Here is a 21,431-nt window from a genome sequence, read left to right on the forward strand (position 1 = left end):
ACATCACTAGCTCATGGACTCTTGCCAATATGAAAGAAATGAATTTATCAGGTAAGTTATTACATAAATTATGTTTTTTTCTCGCCAACTAAAAGGTGGCAAGCTTTTCTCAGTAGAAAAACAAATGCATACTAAAATATATTCGAATGTAATATGCTCTATGCAGGAAGCAGCATAATGTGGGTTATATTGGCTGTAGGATTTTAATTTTAAAGTGCTCTCCCTGCTAACTTCACACTAAGGAGCAGAGTGTCCTTATCCAGCGAGCTTCATTACTTTTAATAGGAGCCATCTCGCCACTCTCAGTGACTGCCCTTTTTTTACGATCATTGCACCAAGGCAGCCCTGTGAGAGAGGGCGAGAAAAAGTAGCTTTGAGCAGGTGAAGTTTATATCATCAAGCCCTTTGTATTATTTCCACAATTTTTAATGCAGGTTAGAAGTGCTTCTGCTGTGTGTGTCATTTTTTACGGCCTATCTATGCATTCCTTTGGAATGTGTGAGAACATGCATTTATTTATTTTCAAATTTCTACATTATATTATTGCATTATTGTGTTTTTATCCTTTCTTCCAAGGTATTTGTGCCCCTAGTGGCAACTTTAATCACTGCAAAGACATAAATTCATGACCTGCAGTATTTAAAATTAAAATTTGCTTTGTACTCTTGGTATCCTTTGTTGAAAAGCATACCTAGGCAAGCTCAAAAGGAGCAGTGCACTACTGGGAGCTAGCTGCTGATTGGTAGTTGCAGATATATGCCTCCTTGTTATTGTCTCACCTGATGTGTTCAGCTAGCTCCCAGTAGTGAAATGGCTGCTCCTTCAACAAAGGATGCAAAGAAAATTAAGCAAATTTGGCAATAGAAGTCATTTGGAAAGTTGTTTAAAATTGTATGCTCTATCTCAGTGTTTCTCAATGATGTTTTGTGACAAGTATCCTTACAGGCAATATTCATCACTTAAATATTATTAGTTTACAAAAAATAGAAGTGTGTATTTGAGAATATGTCTCTAACTGGTATCGGATATAGTTTTATGTTTTTAGGTTTATTCGAAAATCAATTTTACTAACTGAAAATGCAGCAAATCTTTGAAAATATTAGAGCAAGAAATAATTAATAAATGGACATATAGGGAACACACACACATAACCTACCTATATAATGAGGGATGTAATATTAATTTTAAAACATTTTTGTATCTAATTTGAAGAGGCATTAAATATAGCATATTTACATAATCAAGTGAATAATAAAAAGACTATGTCTTAGCACTTAGTCTGAATATTAAATGAGCAGTAGATTTTCTCTGACAAATTTCAAAATGTACTTCAATTTGTCAGCCTCTGTATCGTGACAGCCATCAGCCAATCACAGACTAATGTATATATACACTCTGAAATCCTGCACATGCTCAGTAGCATATAAAAAGACTGCACAATTTCATAATGGAAGTAAATTGGAAAGGCACTTAAAACTCCATACAAGTTTAATTTTTACTTTTTTGCACCTTTTATCACATAAAAAACAAAGCTCGGGCTCATTTTATGGCATTAATGTATGTATACAATACGGATATGCACTCCCCTCTGATTAGAACCACTGCCTTCCAACAGTCTCTCCCAAAGGCTGTTAAATCGATATGTGTTTGTAGGAGGAGGTGCTGATTTATAGAGAATTCCAGGGGATTTCACTATGTGGACCCCACAATTTCCTCAGAAGCTTTGTCAGGGAATGGTAACTCCTGTGTCTGTTGGAAAATATCCCATTGGCATAGTGCTCCCAAACACCATGTAAATAAGTGTAGATACTCACAGAATAATACTGGATTCACCAGCTCTATATGTTTAAAAAACAGCTTTATTAAGCTCAACGCGTTTTTAACAGTAGTACCGTCTTTCTCAAGAGCATTTAAAACTTTGTATTGCTTATAAAAGTCATTGAGGGATCCACATAGTGAAATCCCCTGGAACTCTCTATGAATCAGCGCCTCCTCCTACAAACAAATATTTTATGGCATACTTAGGTAGAGAAAACTTTACCTAGCACATTTCACCATGGTGTATTTTCCCAGCAATATTTTGCTGTGACCTTATATCTGGCACGTGATACCTTTCCACAGTGCTATACACTTTAGCTGGCAAATTCCCTGTGACAAACTTTATATCAGCATTTCTGTGCTCCAGTCCTTAAATGTCATTAAATGTCATTAACTGACCAGGTTCTAAGTCTTTCTCCATCCGAGCACTGAATAAGCAGCTGACTAGCCATACAGGGAAATACAATCTGACACGTTAGAGCTGATTCAGGGTAGAACTGAGAAACACTGATTTCTATGCTACATTGAATACTTACATTAGCTGCCTTAGTGCAAAAAATAAAGAAAGGGCAAGTGCTTTGTTTATTTTTAATAAGTGCATCACATTTATACAAAATGTTAACAATATAATTATACAATTCCACTGTTTTGTTTCAGGCTGCAGGATGTGAAATGAATTCAAGTCATTGTGTAACATCTGATTCCACTTCACCTGTCTCTTCGTGTGGCATATTAATCCAGGAGGAGGTAAGGTTTATCAATATATAAAGCTAATTAGGGAATTTTCTTTTATTGAGCAGCATCAGATACTACTTGAGACTAAAATGTGCACATATATGTTTTCCCTTAGAGACCTGTCAAGCAATTACATCTTAAAGGAAAGATTTTCCAAAGTTGGGATATGTTCTGTGAGTTTTTTGATCAATATTGTAAGGAAAATAAATGCTTATATAAAATTGCTAAAGTCACTCGCTTCATTGACATTGAAGAAGCTGACCTGCATCATTTTCGATACCAACAAGCCGTTCTGTTATGTAAGGGCACAGGGGAGCAACACCAGCCTAGACTTAATTTCAGGTAAGATTAATGTCACTCTTTCATACAACCATATCAACACTTGTGGGTAGATTGGCTCTGACAACTGGAGTAAGTAAAAATGCCTCCCAGACATCTGATGTGATAGGCACTACCTCTTTATGTCCTACCGATGCCAGTTAGTTTAATTTCTATTTGCCGTAGGTTAAACTTCTTCTCTAACTGAAGAGTTTGTTACACAAATTAGGAAAAAAGATTTGACCCATCTCAGTACAGAATATTCACTGATTCAATGGTCCAGCCACCCTGACTGTAATCTTGCAAACGTTTCCTATATACAGCAACCCATGTACACTGTGACAAACATGCAGGTGGTACCCTCTGCCCCATACAGCACAATCCTCTTGGAGGCTGCAGTGCTCAGCTTATTGGCTGGCTGTACCTTGTTTTCTGTTTGCCATACCCTGTTTATAAACAGCCCTGCTCTGAAATACAACTTGGCATTTGGATTGTATGTTCCTTTTATTTATTGTAATTTTGGATTTTGGGTCTGTATATGTGCACCACCATTTTCTTTGCTGCATTTAGCCATTGTCTAGTTATTTCCACAAATGTTTGTTTCTGTCCCTTTTTATAAAAAAAATAAATATAAGTTGTTTTTTTGCACAAGAAAAAGCTTCAGCTTTATAGCACTTTTACTCAGTGGTTTAAACCTGCGTAGTAACTGCAGAAATGAGGGCTAGTGAGATCAATTTGTGTTTGCCAGCATTCTGCGCCTTTATAATAGTCTGTATAATCCTGAGTTTTCATCCCAACTGGAATCAACCTCACAGAAAATTCTGCCCTTGTTTATGAATCATAATACAGATCGGTATCATAGTTGTGTGTCTAGGACTCCCTTTAATTGTAAACACACTGCTATGTTCCATGGGAAGTGTATACATAGAGCTTTCTGTTATTTATCAGATTCAAAATTCTCCTCATTCTTGTGCTGTATATCTTCTGGCAGTTCTTCTATGTTTTAGTTTAGAAGGGAGAAGTGTAAAATGGTTGTGTCTGTCAAATAGATCATGCTGAGAAACTAACTGTGTAAAGGGACATGAAACCCAGATTTTTTTCTTTCATGATTCAAATAGATCATGTAATTTTAAACATTTTCCAATTTACTTCTATTATCTAATTTAATTTAGGTAGGCTCAGGAGCTGCTGATTGGTGGCTGCACATATATGCCTCAAAGTTGTGGTACATTAACTAGAAAAGTAACTTTTTAAACACTTTACTCTTTGCCCATTGATTAAATAAACAGAAAAGAGAGAACAGACAAAGATGGAATGATATTTGGAGAAATTATTTTAAAATACATGAAATAGACTATGATCAATTAGATCTTATAAAGTGCCTTGCTAAGACTGACCACTTTTTTTGCCACTATTTCCCCTTCCTACAGTCATTCAAGTCAAGTGTAGATCAATGGCATAGGGCAGGAATTAAGATTAGTGGTGCTCATCAATTCTTCTGAATGTGTTGTTCTCCTGAATTATCATAACATATATAAATGTGCAAGAAGTATAAAAGAGAATATAAATAAGGTGATGTATGCTTGAGAGTGTTTTGTAACGAAATGTGCACTAATAATTATTTTCAATTCATTTTCAACAGTACAATGCAGCTGCCATGTTCTGCTTCTGTTACAGTGCAGTTTTCTACAGAAAACCATTGTCTAGTTATTAGCCAGGAACATCTTCAGCATAACCATGTACTGGACCCACATGTGTTTGATACATGCTTCAGCCATTGTAGTTTGACCTCCAGGCCTCAGTTTGCTGCATTGATAACTAATATTGCTAATTGTTTCATCACACCTCATCATATAAAGGAACTCATGAAATGGAGCAATGCTTTGGAGCCTAATTTGTGTGATCTCCTTAAAGAATTGGAAATATTACTCTCAGATGATGCCATGGTCAAAATGAAGCTGGTATTTTGCCCTGAAACATTTTGTTTAGAGAGTGTGTTTATTATGACATCTCAAGCAATGAATTTGCTGGAAAATTTTCCATCAATGTTATTTTTGGGACATTCACTAATGCTCAATGAAAGTTTTGATCTTTACACAGTCTTGTGCGAGGATAATGAAAGCAATGGTAGAGAATGTGCTTATTTTATAACACATAAGGAGAGCACTAAACCTGTCCTACAAATGGTGGTTTGCCTTACCCAAAGTATTCCAGAGATAATAGAGCGAATAGAGGTTATTGTGCTACGAGTAGATCTGAAGGAACTTGACCAAATTCAAGATCTTCTACCGTCTTGCTGTGTTCGTATGAGTCAAGCTCACGCACTAGATGTCTTGTACCACCAAATAAGAGAGGAAGACCCACGCACTCAAGAGACCCTGAAAAAGCTAATGTACAACTTAGTTCATTCGCAAACATCATCTATCTACAACTCATACTTTGATGAATTGAAAAGTATGGCTTCTGAAAATTTCTTACATTATTTTGAGCATACTTGGCATATACGTAAAGAGGACTGGGCTGAATGCTGGAGCCACAAGATGAAGGATGGTAACTTTTTGGAGTTTTCACAATGGCAACCAAATGACTTACGCCCTATGCTGAACTTTCCCAGTTCACTAGCAACCTGCATTAGAGCATTGTTGAATTTGGTGCGAGCTTATAACATGCAATGTTCAAAGACTAATAGCTCTCAAGACATCACTACCAAAGAGGTAACGTAATATTCTTAACCTACTAACAGTATTGGAAAATAACCAAAACAAAAAGGGAATTTAAATATCAAAAACACATTATTATGAATCTCAAAGCTATGTATTTGATTTGTCTAGCTTAGATGATTTAAAGTGATTGTAAACTTTAATGAATTAAAGCCTAGGATCAAAAAATAATCTGAAAAACAAAGGGACTTTAATTCATTAAAGTTTACAAAGACACTTATTTTTTAAAATACCTTTGCGTTATGGTAAACATAACACTGATCTGCCGCCCACATCTCCTGCTTTCTTTAGCATATGGAGGACGAATCCGACTTCCTCCAATCGTTGCATGCCCCACAAGCTGGATGTCAAAGGGGGCACACAACAATTGGAGGAAGACGGATTTTTCATCCATATGCTAAAGAAAGCAGGAGATGTGGGCGGAAGATTGGCGTTATGTTTACCGTAACGCAAAGGTAAATATTTTTAAAAATAAGCGTCTTTGTAAACTTTAATGAATTAAAGTGTCCCTGTTTTTTACATTGTTTTTTGATCCTGGGCTTCAATTCATTAATGTTTACAATCACTTTAACTACCAACTTTATAACTTGTTTGTAAGACAATATCTAACATTGTATGATGGTTAAATAGACAAATGTGCAGCATTTATAATCTTGTGTATTGTTTTTCTGAGCTTATATCACAAAACAGCTTTATTAAGTGTTTACATTAAAATACACAAATCACTAGAAAAAACAGGGGGATAACAGAATAATATAACAATGCAGTCAATAAGACCGCTAATATTGAGGGTCAGGTTTATCATTCTCCGGACGGACAAGGTTTGCAGGTAGAAAGCCTATCCACCTGGGATTGCATCTAGCTGCAGTCCATTGTTATCATTGCATGAGCAGATACTTGTGCAATGCTGCCCTATCACCTGAGTAGGGATTGCCAGTCACACTGGTAAGATCAGCCTGGGGTGATCTTAATCAAACACATCGGCAGTAGTGGAAAGGGTAGGAAGCAGTGGTCTACAATTTTGCTTGCAGGCTCACATCAGTGAGCATGCACCTCAAGTGGCATTCCCCCCCACAGCAATAGAATAAAATCATGTCATATTATTACCGTATACAGCGATGATTATATAGTTTGATCATTCTTTAAATAAAAATGCTTTTTTTACATCCATTACTTGCTGTGCAAAATCAGTATTCAAATGAGTGCTAGCATCAAATAGCTTTAAAGAGCTCATGCTCTTTGCTATTAAGCACTAACTTATTGTAGTGTAACAAAATAAATTAATTTAAATATAAAGATTTAATAACACAATATTGGACAAAACCCTTATATTATACTTTTAGAATCACTTTAAACTTAAAGGAATTTTAAACCCAAAAATATTGTTTCATTATTCAGATGGAGCATGCCATTTTGAACTACTTTTTAATTTATTTCTATTATCAATTTCTCTTAGTATCTTTTGTTGAAAAGCAGGGGCATATGCTTAGGAGCATTCTATAACAGCAGTTTGGCAGCACTATTTCCTGCCGTGTAGTGCTCCAGGTGCCTACCTAGGTTTTCTTCATCAAAGAAGTAAAATGGAAACTTTTTTATAATGGTATTCTCTGAATCACAAAATAATTTTTGTGGGTTTGATATACCATTAAAAAGGACATGAAAGCCAATTTTGGTTATTTAATGGTTCTGATAGACCATACAATTTTAAACGACTTTCCAGTTTAAATGATGCTTGGTTTTGCAGTTCTCAAAACTGAGAGTTTGTGTATGTAAAAAATAAAATGCCTTTTGTTCACAGAAAACATGTTCGAAAATAAACATATGAGAGAGAGAGAGAGTTTAGTTCCTCTGCAAATCTATATACATAGAATCAAACCCTTACCTTGTAAGTGCTAATTTTCAAGAAGTTTAATGAATAGAAGATTGTTTACAGTGGAATACATCTGCACAAGGACCTAGGTGTGAGGAGGGAGGGTCAAGCAGTAAAACCTATTATTTTACTGTTTTAGTTAAATTTATCTATTTAAATTGTATAAAGTAAAGCAGAAAAGCTATCCAAATATGGATGATTAACCTGTTAAACTGGAGATAATTCACCTCACAATAATGTCATAATTATTTATATAGGTATTCTTATATAATAGAAAAAAATCAATGATTATCTGATATAACTGTAAAACTAAGCTGAAAAGTTTATATTCTTAAAATGAAGCTTTCATCTGGTTATAAATTAAGATTATAATAACCAGCAAGAATGAGTCTTTATGTAGAAACCATCATGCTTTAAATCAAATCCACCCTGCCTGAAATCCTTCTCTTTTCTACCTGTGTGAATTTTATATTTGTCTTTGGAGTATAGTAATATAGAACCAATTACTGCTTTATCCTGAAGAGATGAAAACCATGGCATCAGTCAGTTCTGTTTACTGTTTCACAGCCAACAAGAGTTTTAAGTCCTCCCACCTCCCTGTACTACTCAGTTTTGTTTTGAACAGCCAATAGTATTTTAGTAGCTCTAATCCTATTGGCTGTTTTGAAAAATTGAGCCAATAGGAATGCAAGGTACCCCAAATTGATTGCGGTACCTTGCATTCAATATTTAGTATACCACAGACATTGGATGAAGAGGAGCCTCCATGCCGACGAAGACCGCCGCCACAGATGACCACCGCCAAGGATCGCCACATCTGGGAAGACTGTTCCAGACCTCCGCTCTGCGCCGCCTTCACTGTGGATGAAGATGATAGACCCGCCTGGAAGAAGGCCTTCTCCGCTGGACTTCTGAAACTGTGAGTCCCTTTTTGGGGCTTTAAAGTTAGGTTTTATTTTTTATTTTTGGGGGTTTTGTTTTTTAGATTATGGTTTTTTGGGCAAATTGCAAAAGAGCTGAATGCCCTTTTAAGGGCAGTGAAATAGAGCTGAATGCCCTTTTAAGGGCAGTGAAAAAGAGCTGAATGCCCTTTTAACGGCAATGGGTAGTTTAGGTTTATTAGTGTTAGGTTTTATTTTTATTTGGGGGGGTTTGGTGGGGGTTTACTGTTAGGGGGGACTTTGTTTATTTTTAATATAAAAGAGCTGATTTCTTTAGGGCAATGCCCTACAAAAAGCCCTTTTAAGGGCTATTGGTAGTTTAGTATTAGATTAGGGGGTGTTTTTATTTGGGGGGGGGATTTTTTATTTTTATAGGAGTTTTAGTTTAGGTTTAATTTTATTATTTTGGATAGCTTTGTTTATTTTTTTTCTGTATTTTTACTTTTTTATTTTTTGTAGATTGGGGGGGTTCATTTTTAACACACAGACGGCCCTCTGGGCAGGCTTATCAACTAGTGGAATAGATAGTATTGCCACTGATAAGGTAAATATAGAAAGGAGGTCACAACTGTAAAGATAAAACATGCAACAGTGCAGTTTGACATTCAAGACACAACATACAGTATTAACAGCATATGGGTATGTGAAGTCAGCATTCATCTCTTATGGATCAAGTGTATCAGGAGTTTCCAACCATCTAATACACTGTCAGCCCTTTTATTTTAATGCCCCCCTCCCTTTCCTAGCCAGGCTGTCCTCCTGAAGTCTAAAAGCTCCAGTTCGATCTCTTTTCCCACCAATAACGTGCGCAAAGAGAAACTGATTAAGAAGCTTATCTGTAGCTTTAGTGATTTATTATTTAAGCGTCAACACCAAGGTCTGGAGCAGCTTGTTGGCTGTGACAAGAAACAGATATAGGAATTACAAGTAAAGGATCTGATATGATTGCAGCTCCCTTCACAAAAGTCGTTCCGTGTAGCTGCTGGAGTTGAGAGGCAGAGAGCACAGGAGCGTTTTTGCAAGATGTGATAGGGTTTGCCAGTGATATTAAAGTTGTGCCCATAGAAAATCCCCCTTCCCCTCCTAACATTTTGCTACCTGCAGCAGAGCAGCCTCCCTCTGCTCACACTATTCACATCTCTTGCGGCACTGCATTTACCGCTATGACAATATAGCGCTATGCAAAGCAGAAACAAAAATTTTAACTTACAGTTTCTGGGGAATGGTTAGGCAGCAACACTTCTCTGTATCAATTGTGCATGCATTAAAACTTATTTACGAATCGATTATGAATGGCCACAACTAGACATATACAACTATACACCAAGCGGTAGGCGGAGCTTAACTTCCATTTTCAACTGCGAACGAGCAATAATTATTTAAAATTTTCCTGCACTTCATAGAAGCAGAGAGATGAGGGACACACTAAATAATGTTTAAATGGCATTTAACAGTAGTTTAACAAAAAATATACTGGGTGCAGACTGTCCCTTTAAGCCTGTGATTAAACAAATTTCTTCTCCATAGAGTCTTAATTTGGTTTTGAGAGTTTTGCAGGTTCCTCCTTTGAACCATTATGCATAATTTGGATATCCAGCTTTTTCTTGAAAGGTCTTGTTTCTTTTGGCTATTTCTTCTGCTAGAAGAGTTTCTGAAATGTTTGCTCTTTTTTGTAAGACTTCTTATCTTGTTTTTTTATCAAAATAAGACCGTTTTGAGAACTAAATTTTATAGGTGATTTCTTCTGATAATATCAATCATGAGATTGTTGTTCCCCCTTTTTTTTAATCCAAAGAATTCTAAGAAGAGGCTTCTCCATAATTTGGATGTGGTCGAGCTTTGAAGTTCTATCTGCAGGCTACTAAGGATTTTAGACCATCTGCTAGCTTGATTGTTCTTTTTTCTGGTTCTAGAAAGAGTCAGAAGGCTACTGCCGTATTGCTAGCTTCTTGGTTGAAGCTATCAATTCTTATAAATCTTACTAGGAGGTGGGTCAGTCACCTCCTAAACGGTTTACCGCCCATTCTACCAGATGCCTCTGTTGATCAAATTTTCAAGGCAAAAATACTAAAACTCCAAGCTTATTTTAGGAAAGTCCTTCAGGCAGTTGTTTCTGGGCATAAATATTAAAGTACTGTATATATATATATATATATATATATATATATATTTTTATTTTTATTTTTTTTTCTGCATAAAAAAAATCATCCAATCTATATGGAATGGTATAATAAATCTAGTCCTGCCCAGATTACTTGTGGATGCTACACCATCTGTGTTATGTAAGGCAACAATCTGGAAGACATTAACATTTTCCTTGTACAAGTGTGTGTCAAACAACAGACACCAACTTTGGAAAGTATACACTTTCTGTGGTGTCCTATTTCATTCATATTGTCATTATTTTCTAATCCTCCTCTGTCACTGCATGATGGTTTGTGAGTATTGGCTAGGGTGAGCCAAGATAGTTTAAATTAAATCTCAAATACAGCAATTTATATATCTTGGCTATCTCTTACTCTCTATCCTCATATCTTGGAGAGCAGCACCATTTATATTGAAGTAGGAGGAGTCTAATCCTGTCCATCACCCATTTGGGTCTAAATTCATTTCTGATGAGTATTGTCTAGGGAAATGAGCCATATAATTTCTGTATATTGAAATTGATTTCAGTTTTCTCAGCCTTTGAACACAGACATTGAAACACAGCTCAGGGTTGTTTCTTTTTTTTTTTTTTTTTAACTTAAATTATATCTATTTATGGTGCAACTAATACTTCATCTTATGTTGTGTTAATTTTTATTTAAAGTTTTTCAAAATGTATAAATACGTCATCGCAAAAATTTATTAACATATATATGATCATATTTTCTTCGTAAACATGTTCTACAAAACTGATTTTAAAAAAAAATAATTATTTTTTAATCAAATTAGGTTTCAAATTAGGTTCGAAAAAGCCGCAACCTAGACGGTGAAACATGTCAGGGGAGGGTGTTGGACCTCTTGTCAACCCCTATCTATTTTAATAGTGCAAAAAGTTTAGACCGTTGAATTCCCAATATGGGCCCAGACCTATAATACTTAGGAGACTTTATTACTACCGTAGAATTTAACTTTAATACAAAGTGTTACTACTTAGCCAACAGATACCTAGTTTGTTGTGAGCCAGATACGTTGTCCTTGACAATCCTAACAGTGGTTTATATACTAATACGTTAAACAAATGCTAACTTAAATGTAGTGGTTGTAATAAGGTAGCTCAGATCTGAGCAGTGTGTAAATACTTTTGACACTTACTTGGGGCTAACAGCAGCACTCGATACAAAGTTCACTTGTGATGGTAGTTATTAAGTAGCAGCTTGATAAAATCTGAAATAACTGTGCACTAATACATACAGATAACAACAGGTAAGCTCCCTGTGCTACTCAAGATTGCCTGCTAAATAATTTCAAGCCCACAGTGCTATCTAACAGATTACTTAAGAGCTCCTATTATTCCCTATAAATTTCAATTTTATTATCTATCTATACAGTAATAGAGCCTTTGGAACAGTATTATTAAACAAGGGTAAAAAGTCAAGTTAAATATACACGGGCCAAAATACAGGCTCAACGCCATTTTTTGAAAGTGACCAGTATTTCTGTAAGCTTAAAAGCAGATAATTAGATAATTATATGGCGTAAAACTGATAATATCACAGTGTCAACCTGTAGATTTAAAGTCACACTCAAAGCAAAGTGCAATTTTATGACAATCGAATCAAGTATTAACATCACATTAGATGTCATTATAAATAATCTTTTAAATTTATACAAAAAACGACAACACTAGCTGGTGAAAAAATCTTTTTGATTTCTTATTTAAAAGTGGACATTATGAGCCACTGACAAGAGACATAACATTATACTATGTGATATCGAATATTAGAATATCACCAAGGGATCCAATTACTGGATATTACAGATTTGTGCACGTTAATATAAGCACCAATACAGTATAACAAAAATATATTAAGTTGGTTAAATACATAAGGATAACCATCTTCTATTTAAAATCTAACAATATATGTTTGTTTAAAACAATCGTGTAACAAGTGGATGTTATGAATCATTGATAAGAGATACTCTGCCATACTAGAAGTTGTTCAACAATCCAATAAGAATGGTCTATCATACGTTATAATAGAACAATATGAGCCACTGATAAAATACTTTGTGCCAAAAAACGTTTGTAATTGTACTAATTTGAACCTATGATAAAAGATCATGTGCCAAAAACTATTGGTAAACAATACAAAGGCTATGGTATCCACACAGAGCTAAGTAAATCTATTATCCAGTGTAAGTGAAAATACACAACTAATCTACCTTTTACATATTTGAGCCACTGACAAAAGACACTATATGACAATATTTGCCTTATAAGTAGGGGTGACCTTATTAATTCTGGTTTGGGGATCCACATTATTTAGCTGATAATCTAGATATCATACTAACCCCAACACAACGATATTTAACCCCCTAATGTATCTGATGATCACTATAATATTCAATACGTCTACGTGTTAGCCAATATAAGCTCCACTAGTTTAAAACTTTTTGCGTTTTTTAAATTCTATGTTGTTGTTGTTTGTTCTCCAATTTTAAATAAACCAATAAAGGTTATATTTTAACTTCTATCACCTAATCATATCTCCCAACTTGATGGTATAATTACAGTTATTTATTGGGAGGGTGAAGTGCTATATAAATGCATACTTCTGTTCAACTTCTATGTTGATTTTGTCTTCAAGTCTATCCATGCATAAGCACTACAGCTAAGGAAATTCAATCCTATTACAATAGCATCTCCCCTAACACTAGTGTAGTGCTTTTGCACCCTTTTGTTACTAGGTTTCAATAGTGTTTGTTAAAGTAACATAAAACTGCTGGGTACAACTACAGTAACACGGATACTACTCATCATACTATGGGTTTTCCTCCTATACCTGCAGCTCTCTTTAAAGCCATTTCTCTTGATTTAACCCCTTACAGAAGCCAGTTGGTAAAGCTCTGCATATTTACACTGGGCGCCTCCATCTAGTACTCCTGTATAGTTGTATTCTGTCAGCTGTACCTTGCACTTTGGGTTAGCTTAAACAATAGAAAGCAATAATTATATTTTTGGACTTTTTGACAGAATTTAAAGTGAAATAATAAATATAGAAAGAGCCCTCAGGAATAATAGTGCAATTCAACTGCTGCAAAAACGTACAGCTCTTGTGCTTTATTGTGCATGCTAAACTAAAGTGCGTTACACACCTTGTCAAGGTGACAAAAATATCAGTGATTTGTGAATGTGCAACACTTCTGTTACAGAATACAAAAATACTAAATCTCCAAGATGGTGTCACCCAGTGTGAAGGTGCAAAGTTATATTAACCAGCGCTTAAAGGGTTCAAATAAGAGAAGAGCTAGGGAGATGCAGGCACAGGACGAAAAACAATAGCATGGTGAGTGGTAACATTGCTAGTGTAGTTGTACCTAGTGGTTTAATGTCCCTTTAAATTGTGAACTGTAAGAAAAACATGCAAACCCCAACAATATCAAGTATAAAGGAGGCCAAAGACGTGGTGAGAGTCCACTATCAACTACTCCTGGGAATTATACTCTTAGCCACTAGGAGGAAGCAAAGATCCCAAAACTCCAAGAGCCATTAAAACCACTGTCACCTTACTGGAAACTAGTCCTCTCTTTGCCTTCGCAGGAGGTAGGTGAAGAAGGAAAGTGCTTACCCTGTATGATATTAGTAGGTACTCACTTATGGGTATATCCTAGCCTTGGGCACTATTTTGTGAGGCATTTTAGGCATGGGTTTCAAAAGTACCTTATTTTCAGTATTGCATAGCTTTTGAATGAGATTTAAAAAAATATCATGGGAAAACCGATGATGGATGTTTTGAGATCGATTGGAATACCTATAGGGATGGGGTCTCAGTGCAATGTGTTTGCTAAACTTTCAGCTTTTTATACTAAACAATCAACAGCTAAGTTTGCAACGATTGAGTTAATATTTTCCTTGTTTAGTTTTAAATATTTTCCTTGTTTGTGTTAAAATAGTTTCAGGTAATGTGATAACTGTAGCAATACACATTTCATCAATTATTTATATATATATCATTTAAATCCTTGCTTTTTTTTTCTTTACATTCCATGCCTATATATTTCTGTTTTAAGCTTGCCTGATTATAATTTTTAGAAGCTTTGGTTAATCATTTTGGTTATCTTTGGAATTATAATTTAATTTACTCACGTTGGGAACTCAGAGTATTCAGCAATTACAATGAATAGTGTCTGTTTAAAAAAAATGTTTAATTAATCTGCATGTTCTAAAAAAATTTTTTTTCTATTATTTAAGGCTGAACACCATTCACAAACTCCAGCAGTTCTAGAAAAGAGTTTGCTTACTTTGGAGAACCTGGATGTCACCAAAAAACAGGAGGAATCCTTAGATGTTACAATAAAACAGGAGGTAATGCCCCCCCTGGCACAGGAGTTGGATAATATATATATATTACACACAGAAAAGGGAATAAAGGGGCAACCAGATGAGGACTCCTTGCTCAGTGTGCTTAGAGAAAAAAAAATATATATATATATATTATTATTATGTATTGTAAAATGTACCATGGCATCATTAACCTGTGTCTTAACCACTGCAGCATGTGTTTGCGCAACTAAATTATAATAATATGTATTTATTTTTAACAGTTATATTTATAAACAAAGTATAAATGATACCCAGGCGTGTTTCTAGACAACAATATTTGAGGTTGCCTAAATTTTTATTACAAACCTAAATATAAAGGGTACAATAGAAATTAATTTAAATTTTTTGTGCATACTTTTTTTTTCTATTTAAGACTGAACACCATTCACAAAGTCCAGCAATTCTAGACAATAGCTCCCTTGCTTTGAAGATCCTGGATGTTCAAGTTCAAAAACAGGAGGTATTTTTCTTATTCATATTCTCAATATAAATATTAGGGGTGTGCATTTAGAAGAAGGAGGTAGCTCATGCCTTTTGGCTGTTTTCAGAGCCGCATTTATTCTTGTGAAAGTACAACACACTAAGATCTGGATTTGCACAGATTTTAGTGTGTTGCGCTTTCACAAGAAAAAATGCGACTCCGAAAAGAGCCAAACACAAGCGGCCTCCTCCTTCCTCATTCGGATGCTACTGATGATATATATGTGTGTGTTTGTGTGTGTGTGTAAGCAAAGAATGAGAACAACTGAAACGGATATGAAAGTCAAAATTAAACTATCTTAATTCAGATAGAGCATGAAACGTTAAGATATTTTTTATTTTACTTCTATTATCAAGCTTACTTTAATCTTTTGGTATCATTGGTTAACATCAGCTCCAAAGTTGCTAAGTTGCTGTGCACTACTGGGGCCTAGCTAAAAACATCTGATAAGCCAATGACAAAAGGCATATCACCAGCTAGCTCCCAGTAGTTCATTGCTACTCATGAGCCTGTCTGGGTATGCTTTTCAACAAATGATACCAAGAGAACAAAGTAAATGTGGTAATAGAAGTAAATTGAAAAGTCTCTTAAAATTATCTGAAAGACAAATGTTTAATTTGTACCTGTATATTCCCTTTAATATGTACTGTCAGTCTTTGTCTCATTGAACTTTGTGTGTATATATTTAACTATATCATGTTATTTTTACATCATTGCATTCTCTGTTTTATTTAGGTGGCAGAACTTAATATTAATACACATTCAGAAGCAACAGAATCCAACAATGATAACACTCTGCAACTACAGGCTGAAGTCCCCACAGCTAAGGTGACCATTATTCATCTGTATATTTCCTATGAAAATATTTAAAACTGTTTACCTGCCAACTAACGTTGCCATCTTTGTTGAGAAAACAAAATACCAGGCTTAGTAATTTGCATAATCAATTCTCTAAACAACATAGGAATTAGACCTATGACTAGTGATCTAGAATCTTTGTGTGAATTCACTCAATCATATTAGACTTGTAAACCATGAGAGCCAGGATTTCTTTCATCATATAGTGAGAGCCTCGAGGACACAATACATCACATGTGGGAATTACACTTCAGTTCACTAGGAGGAGGCAACAACATCCCTACATACCAGAGCTTAAATGTCTTCTGCTCTCCCTGAATCCCTTTGTCAAATGTTTGCCTCCTAGATGGAATATGGTGAATTCTAAAGTGCTGATCTACTCATTGATATGGGTTCTCTTACCAATCTGACACACATTTCCCCCTTTAGAGTGCCTCCAAATGACAGAGGGGAAGACAGGAGTTTCATCCAGGCAATGAAAATCTTCACCTAGTGTGGAAATGTCATATGCCACCCAGGTGAAATATGGATTTATCTGCCAGTCCCCTGGCTTACAGTGTGGTGCACTTTGTGTGATCCACAGCCCTCCCCAGGTGAAATGCAGATTTATCTGCCAATTCCATGGGTTGTAGAATGATGTTCCTTTTGACAGCCTAGTTACAATACTTGTAGACAAAGGTTCTGATAGGTTAGTTACTGTGCATATTCATAGACCACTGGCGATTAGCATAAACATGTACACATGATTCACATAATCTGCGGACATATACTCATACATCACACAACTTCTATAAGAATTCTGAGGCACTTTTTTACAAAGGTGTTATTACTGTATCTTTAAATTTAGCGTAAGTAGCTTTAGTGATCTCCAGGGTTACTGGAGACTTTAACACAGCCTTCTTTAGGGTTGCGCTAAGGTTAACCCTAAAAAGTGCACCTCCCTGTCTCCCTAACCATTTTAGTGTGATGGGAGAAACTCTCAGGGCAGGTGGAGGGGTGAGGCACTCTAATGATATCAGAGCTTTTCTTAAATTGGGGATACATTATTTAGCACTTTATTTGCTGTGGTTTATTATTTGTTTGCCTCTACTGTTTTGGTACAGTTATTTTCATCACTTACCTTTCAGTATACCGCACTGTATTCTCTAACAGGGATTATTCCGATCTACATTGTGCTGTTTCTGCCAGTTTCCACCAAGAGTTAACAATCTGTGTGCCTTTTTAGTGCTTTTGTGCTTCAGTCTATCTCATATACGTAAGCTTCTATCCATACCTATTTCTCTTTATTCTTCTATGAAGTAAAGTGGCGCAACTCAGGTCTCTGGACCATTAGATGATAATTTGGGAGGGAGATCCACTAATAATTTAACCCTTTTCTAGCTTTGTTTGCTTTTTAAGGATGTTCTGTTCAGGTGTATCTCCATTCTCAACTGTGTATTTTATGTGCTGAGTTTGTGTCTAATACTAGACAGTGTTTCCATCTTAATGGGAGGAGAGTCCACGACTTAATTCATTACTTGTGGGAATTAAGAACCTTGCCACCAGGAGGAGGCAAAGACACCCCAGCCAAAGGCTTAATTACCTCCCCTACTCCCCTCATCCCCCAGTCATTCTTTGCCTTTCATCACAGGAAGTTGGCAGAGAAGTGTCAGAAGATTTGGGGTAGTCTCTTATGGAGTGTAGTACTCTTCGGAATGGGACTGGAGTTTTAAGTAGTCCTGTCAACCTCTCAGTGAGAGCATGGATGAAAGTTAGAGTCCGGAGATGCAGGGAGAGTCTTTCTGTGAAACCATCCCGAATCAGATTAACAGCTCCATAAGCAATCAGCGTTGACGAGTTTTGCTGCCTGCTTTCTGCACTCAAGTCCATGTCAGGAGCGATGATACTACCATGTCACACTTGAAAGACCGTGTTCCTGTTCCACGGCATAGATTCTGGTAAGATCGTTTCATTTATACACATTTGATAACGCAAGAAGACGAGGTCACAGTGTGTCTCCTTTTATCTGTATAGAATCAAGGGTTAATATCCTTGGAAAGGGGGTGATCTAACAGGGGGGATTTATGCATAATATTCTTTATTGTGTTTAATGCTGCGACATGTGAGAGATGAGGCTCTGTCAATGTGTGAACAGTCAGGTTTCCTTAGAGATATATCGACGCAGCCTTTTTTTGGCGCATTTTCTCTGTAGTGCAGGGGCGGTCCTGCATGGCACTCCATGTGACAGGGTGTGGCCTTTTTAACTTCCTCTTTCTTGACCGGCGGTTGCAGGAGACAAAACGTTTTCTCTGTGGTCCAAGTCATAGGAGGTGGTGAGTGCCCCGGCCATTGGGGTATAAAGGTGGCTTTTAATTTCTATCTAGTCCGTAATAAAAGCGCAAGATATGGAGGACTCTATGTTAGAGGGTACTCCTTCTTTAACCAAATCTAACACCTGTGTTTATTGTGAGAAGGTTCCGGTTGATCTGCCTGCTCAACTATGTTCCACATGCTTTGATAAAATTGCAATATCTATAAAGAATAAGATATTTAGTACAACTGAGCCGTCCACCTCTGAGGGTTCTCCGTCCCGCGAGGTGCGTTCCCTACATTCATCTCCGATTACACATGCAGCTCCCCAAGGCACTACTAATCCTCCCTCGGGAGGGGCCCTTTGGCCGCCAGATTTCGCTGAGCAGTTACAAACGGCGGTCTTTGCAGCCTTCAGTAGTTTACCGCGCTCTGCTAAGCGCAAGCAAAAGGTAAAACATAGCTATCCGTCCCAGGGGTCATCTACTCCATTAGATGTCTCTGATAGATTATCCGCTGATAAAGACATCTCCGACTCTTCGGGGCACGCTGTTTTTGGGTCGGAATTGGCGACATTTAGACCTCCGGCTGCGGAGGAGCCAGACTTTAAGTTTAAGATGGAGCATTTGTGCTTGCTACGTTAGAGGTTCCGGAACAAACTACCGGAGGAACCTTCGATCGCTAAGCTAGATAGAGTTTACGAGGACAGGGTGGTGCCTCAGACCTTCCCTGTTAAGATGGCTAATATTATTAACAACGAATGGGAGAAACTTACCTCGTCCTTTTCTCCCTTTACTTCTTTTAAAAAACTGTTCCCCGTTCCGGACTCTCGGCTTGAGCTGTGGGAGGCCATTCCTAAGGTGGATGGTGCCATCTCCACGTTCGTTAAGCGTACAACTATCCCGCTCGAAGATAGCTCTTCGTTCAAGGAGCCCACGGATAAAAAATTGGAATCCATGTTGAGAAAGATGTGTCAGCTCACGGGGTTCATTTTTCAACCGGCAGCGGCGGTCGCTGCGGTGGCTGGAGCTGCTACCTACTGGTATGACGCTCTGTCAGCTATGGTCGAGGTGGAGACTCCCCTCAAGGAGATACAGGAACAAATTAAGGCCTTAAGGGTAGCTAATTCATTTATCTGTGATGCAAATAAGCAGATTATTTGCCTGAATGCCAAAAAATCTGTTTTTTCTGTTCTAGCCCGTAGGGCTCTGTGGTTAAAGTTGTGGTCTGCTGACATGACTTCCAAGTCTAGATTACTATCGCTCCCGTTTCAGGGGAAAGTTATTTTTGGTCCAGGCCTGGACTCTATTATATCCACGGTCACGGGAGGCAAGGGTGCTTTCCTACCGCAGGATAAGAAGAATAAGCCTAAGGGGTCTACTTTTCTTTCCTTTCGTTTGGACAATTCCCAACGCCAGCAACCTGCCGAGAAAACCGAGCAGTCCAAGGGATCTTGGAAACTAGCTCAATCTTCGAACAAAGCCTAGCAGAGCAAGAAGCCGCCGAGATAAAATCGACATAAAGGGGCGGCCCCTGATCCATCTCTGGATCACGTAGGGGGCAGACTATCTCTTTTTGCGGAGACGCTCAGGACCCTTGGTTTCTGGAGGTCATTGCCCAGGGTTACAAATTCTAGAAAATATAAAACTAGAAGGGGAACTAATCCTTGCCACATGTGATGTAACTTCCCTTTATACAAATATTGAACATTCATTTGGTCTTGAGGCAGTATCCAAATATTTAGAGCTTGATACAGAAATTGATAAAGATCAAAAAGAGTTCATATTAGAAAGTATAAGTTTTATACTAAATAACGTATTTTCTTTTAACAAAAAGATGTATGTTCAAATTAAAGGGACAGCTATGGGATCCAGGTTTGCACCAAGCTACGCTAATTTGTTCATGGGACATTGGGAAAATGATTTCCTAGGTACATGTAGCTTGGTGCAAAACCTGGTGACTTACCGTAGATATATCGACAATATTTTAATCCTCTGGATAGGAAGTGAGGCATCACTACTTGAATTCTTTAAATTAATGGATCAAAACAATAAGGAATTGAGATTCACTCAGGAGGTGAGCAAAGAAAAGATTTCCTTCTTGGACTTAGATATTGAAATAAATAAGAATAGTTTTAAGACTAAGACATTTTTTAAGGAAGTTTATTCAAACAATTTTATTCACGCCAATAGCTGTCATCTAGCAAGGTGGAAAGAGAATATTCCTAAAGCACAATTTATCAGAGTGAGAAAAAAATGTTCTCAGATCATAGATTATGAGGAGCAAGCAAAGCTATTGAGTAAAAGCTTTTCAGATAGCGGGTATGATAAGATGATTGAGAAGGAATTTGAGAGTGTGAGAAAAATAGAAAGAGGGACTCTATTACAATATAAATGTAAGAATAATAGTAATAATACTAATCCGGCAGACAATATGGAAAATGATCTGATAGTACCATTTATTACCAACTTTAATGGCGAGTACAAAAAGGTAGAGAAAAGAATAAACAAACACTGGCACATAGTTAGGGAAGTCTCAATTATAGGAGATAAACTGTCTATTAAACCCAAATTTACATATAGAAGATCTCAAAATTTAAAAAGTATTCTAGCGCCAAGCGAATTTAAAGGGAAGAGATCCAACCCTATACAAAAAGATCTGCTTGGCAATGAGGTCAATGGCTTTTACCCTTGCCACTGTTTTAGATCCTGCCACTACAGCTCCAAAATAAAATATTTTTTTTCTCACCAAACAGGTGAAAAAATGACAATTAGAGACACTATCAGGTGCACAGACAAGGTAGTTGTATATATGATTCAGTGTAGCTCATGGTATCCAGCATAGATGTCATTCCATACGCCAGGTTCCATCT

The 21,431-nt window shown here is 36.7% G+C and overlaps 1 protein-coding gene across 4 annotated transcripts in view; it reads left to right on the forward strand.

Moving 5' to 3' along the window:
- The window catches only part of LOC128638563 (uncharacterized), a 431,654-nt gene that overhangs the window by 305,516 nt on the left and 104,707 nt on the right, over positions 1 to 21,431 (forward strand). For all 4 annotated transcript variants that reach the window (XM_053690591.1, XM_053690590.1, XM_053690593.1 and 1 more), the window contains 6 exons: positions 2,476 to 2,565; positions 2,669 to 2,895; positions 4,514 to 5,585; positions 14,800 to 14,913; positions 15,305 to 15,391; positions 16,148 to 16,240. In XM_053690591.1, the coding sequence (XP_053546566.1) occupies positions 2,476 to 2,565; positions 2,669 to 2,895; positions 4,514 to 5,585; positions 14,800 to 14,913; positions 15,305 to 15,391; positions 16,148 to 16,240 (1,683 nt within the window). The remainder of the gene's footprint in view (positions 1 to 2,475; positions 2,566 to 2,668; positions 2,896 to 4,513; positions 5,586 to 14,799; positions 14,914 to 15,304; positions 15,392 to 16,147; positions 16,241 to 21,431) is intronic.

This window comes from Bombina bombina, chromosome 8, assembly GCF_027579735.1.
Source record: "Bombina bombina isolate aBomBom1 chromosome 8, aBomBom1.pri, whole genome shotgun sequence".
NCBI lineage: Eukaryota > Metazoa > Chordata > Amphibia > Anura > Bombinatoridae > Bombina > Bombina bombina.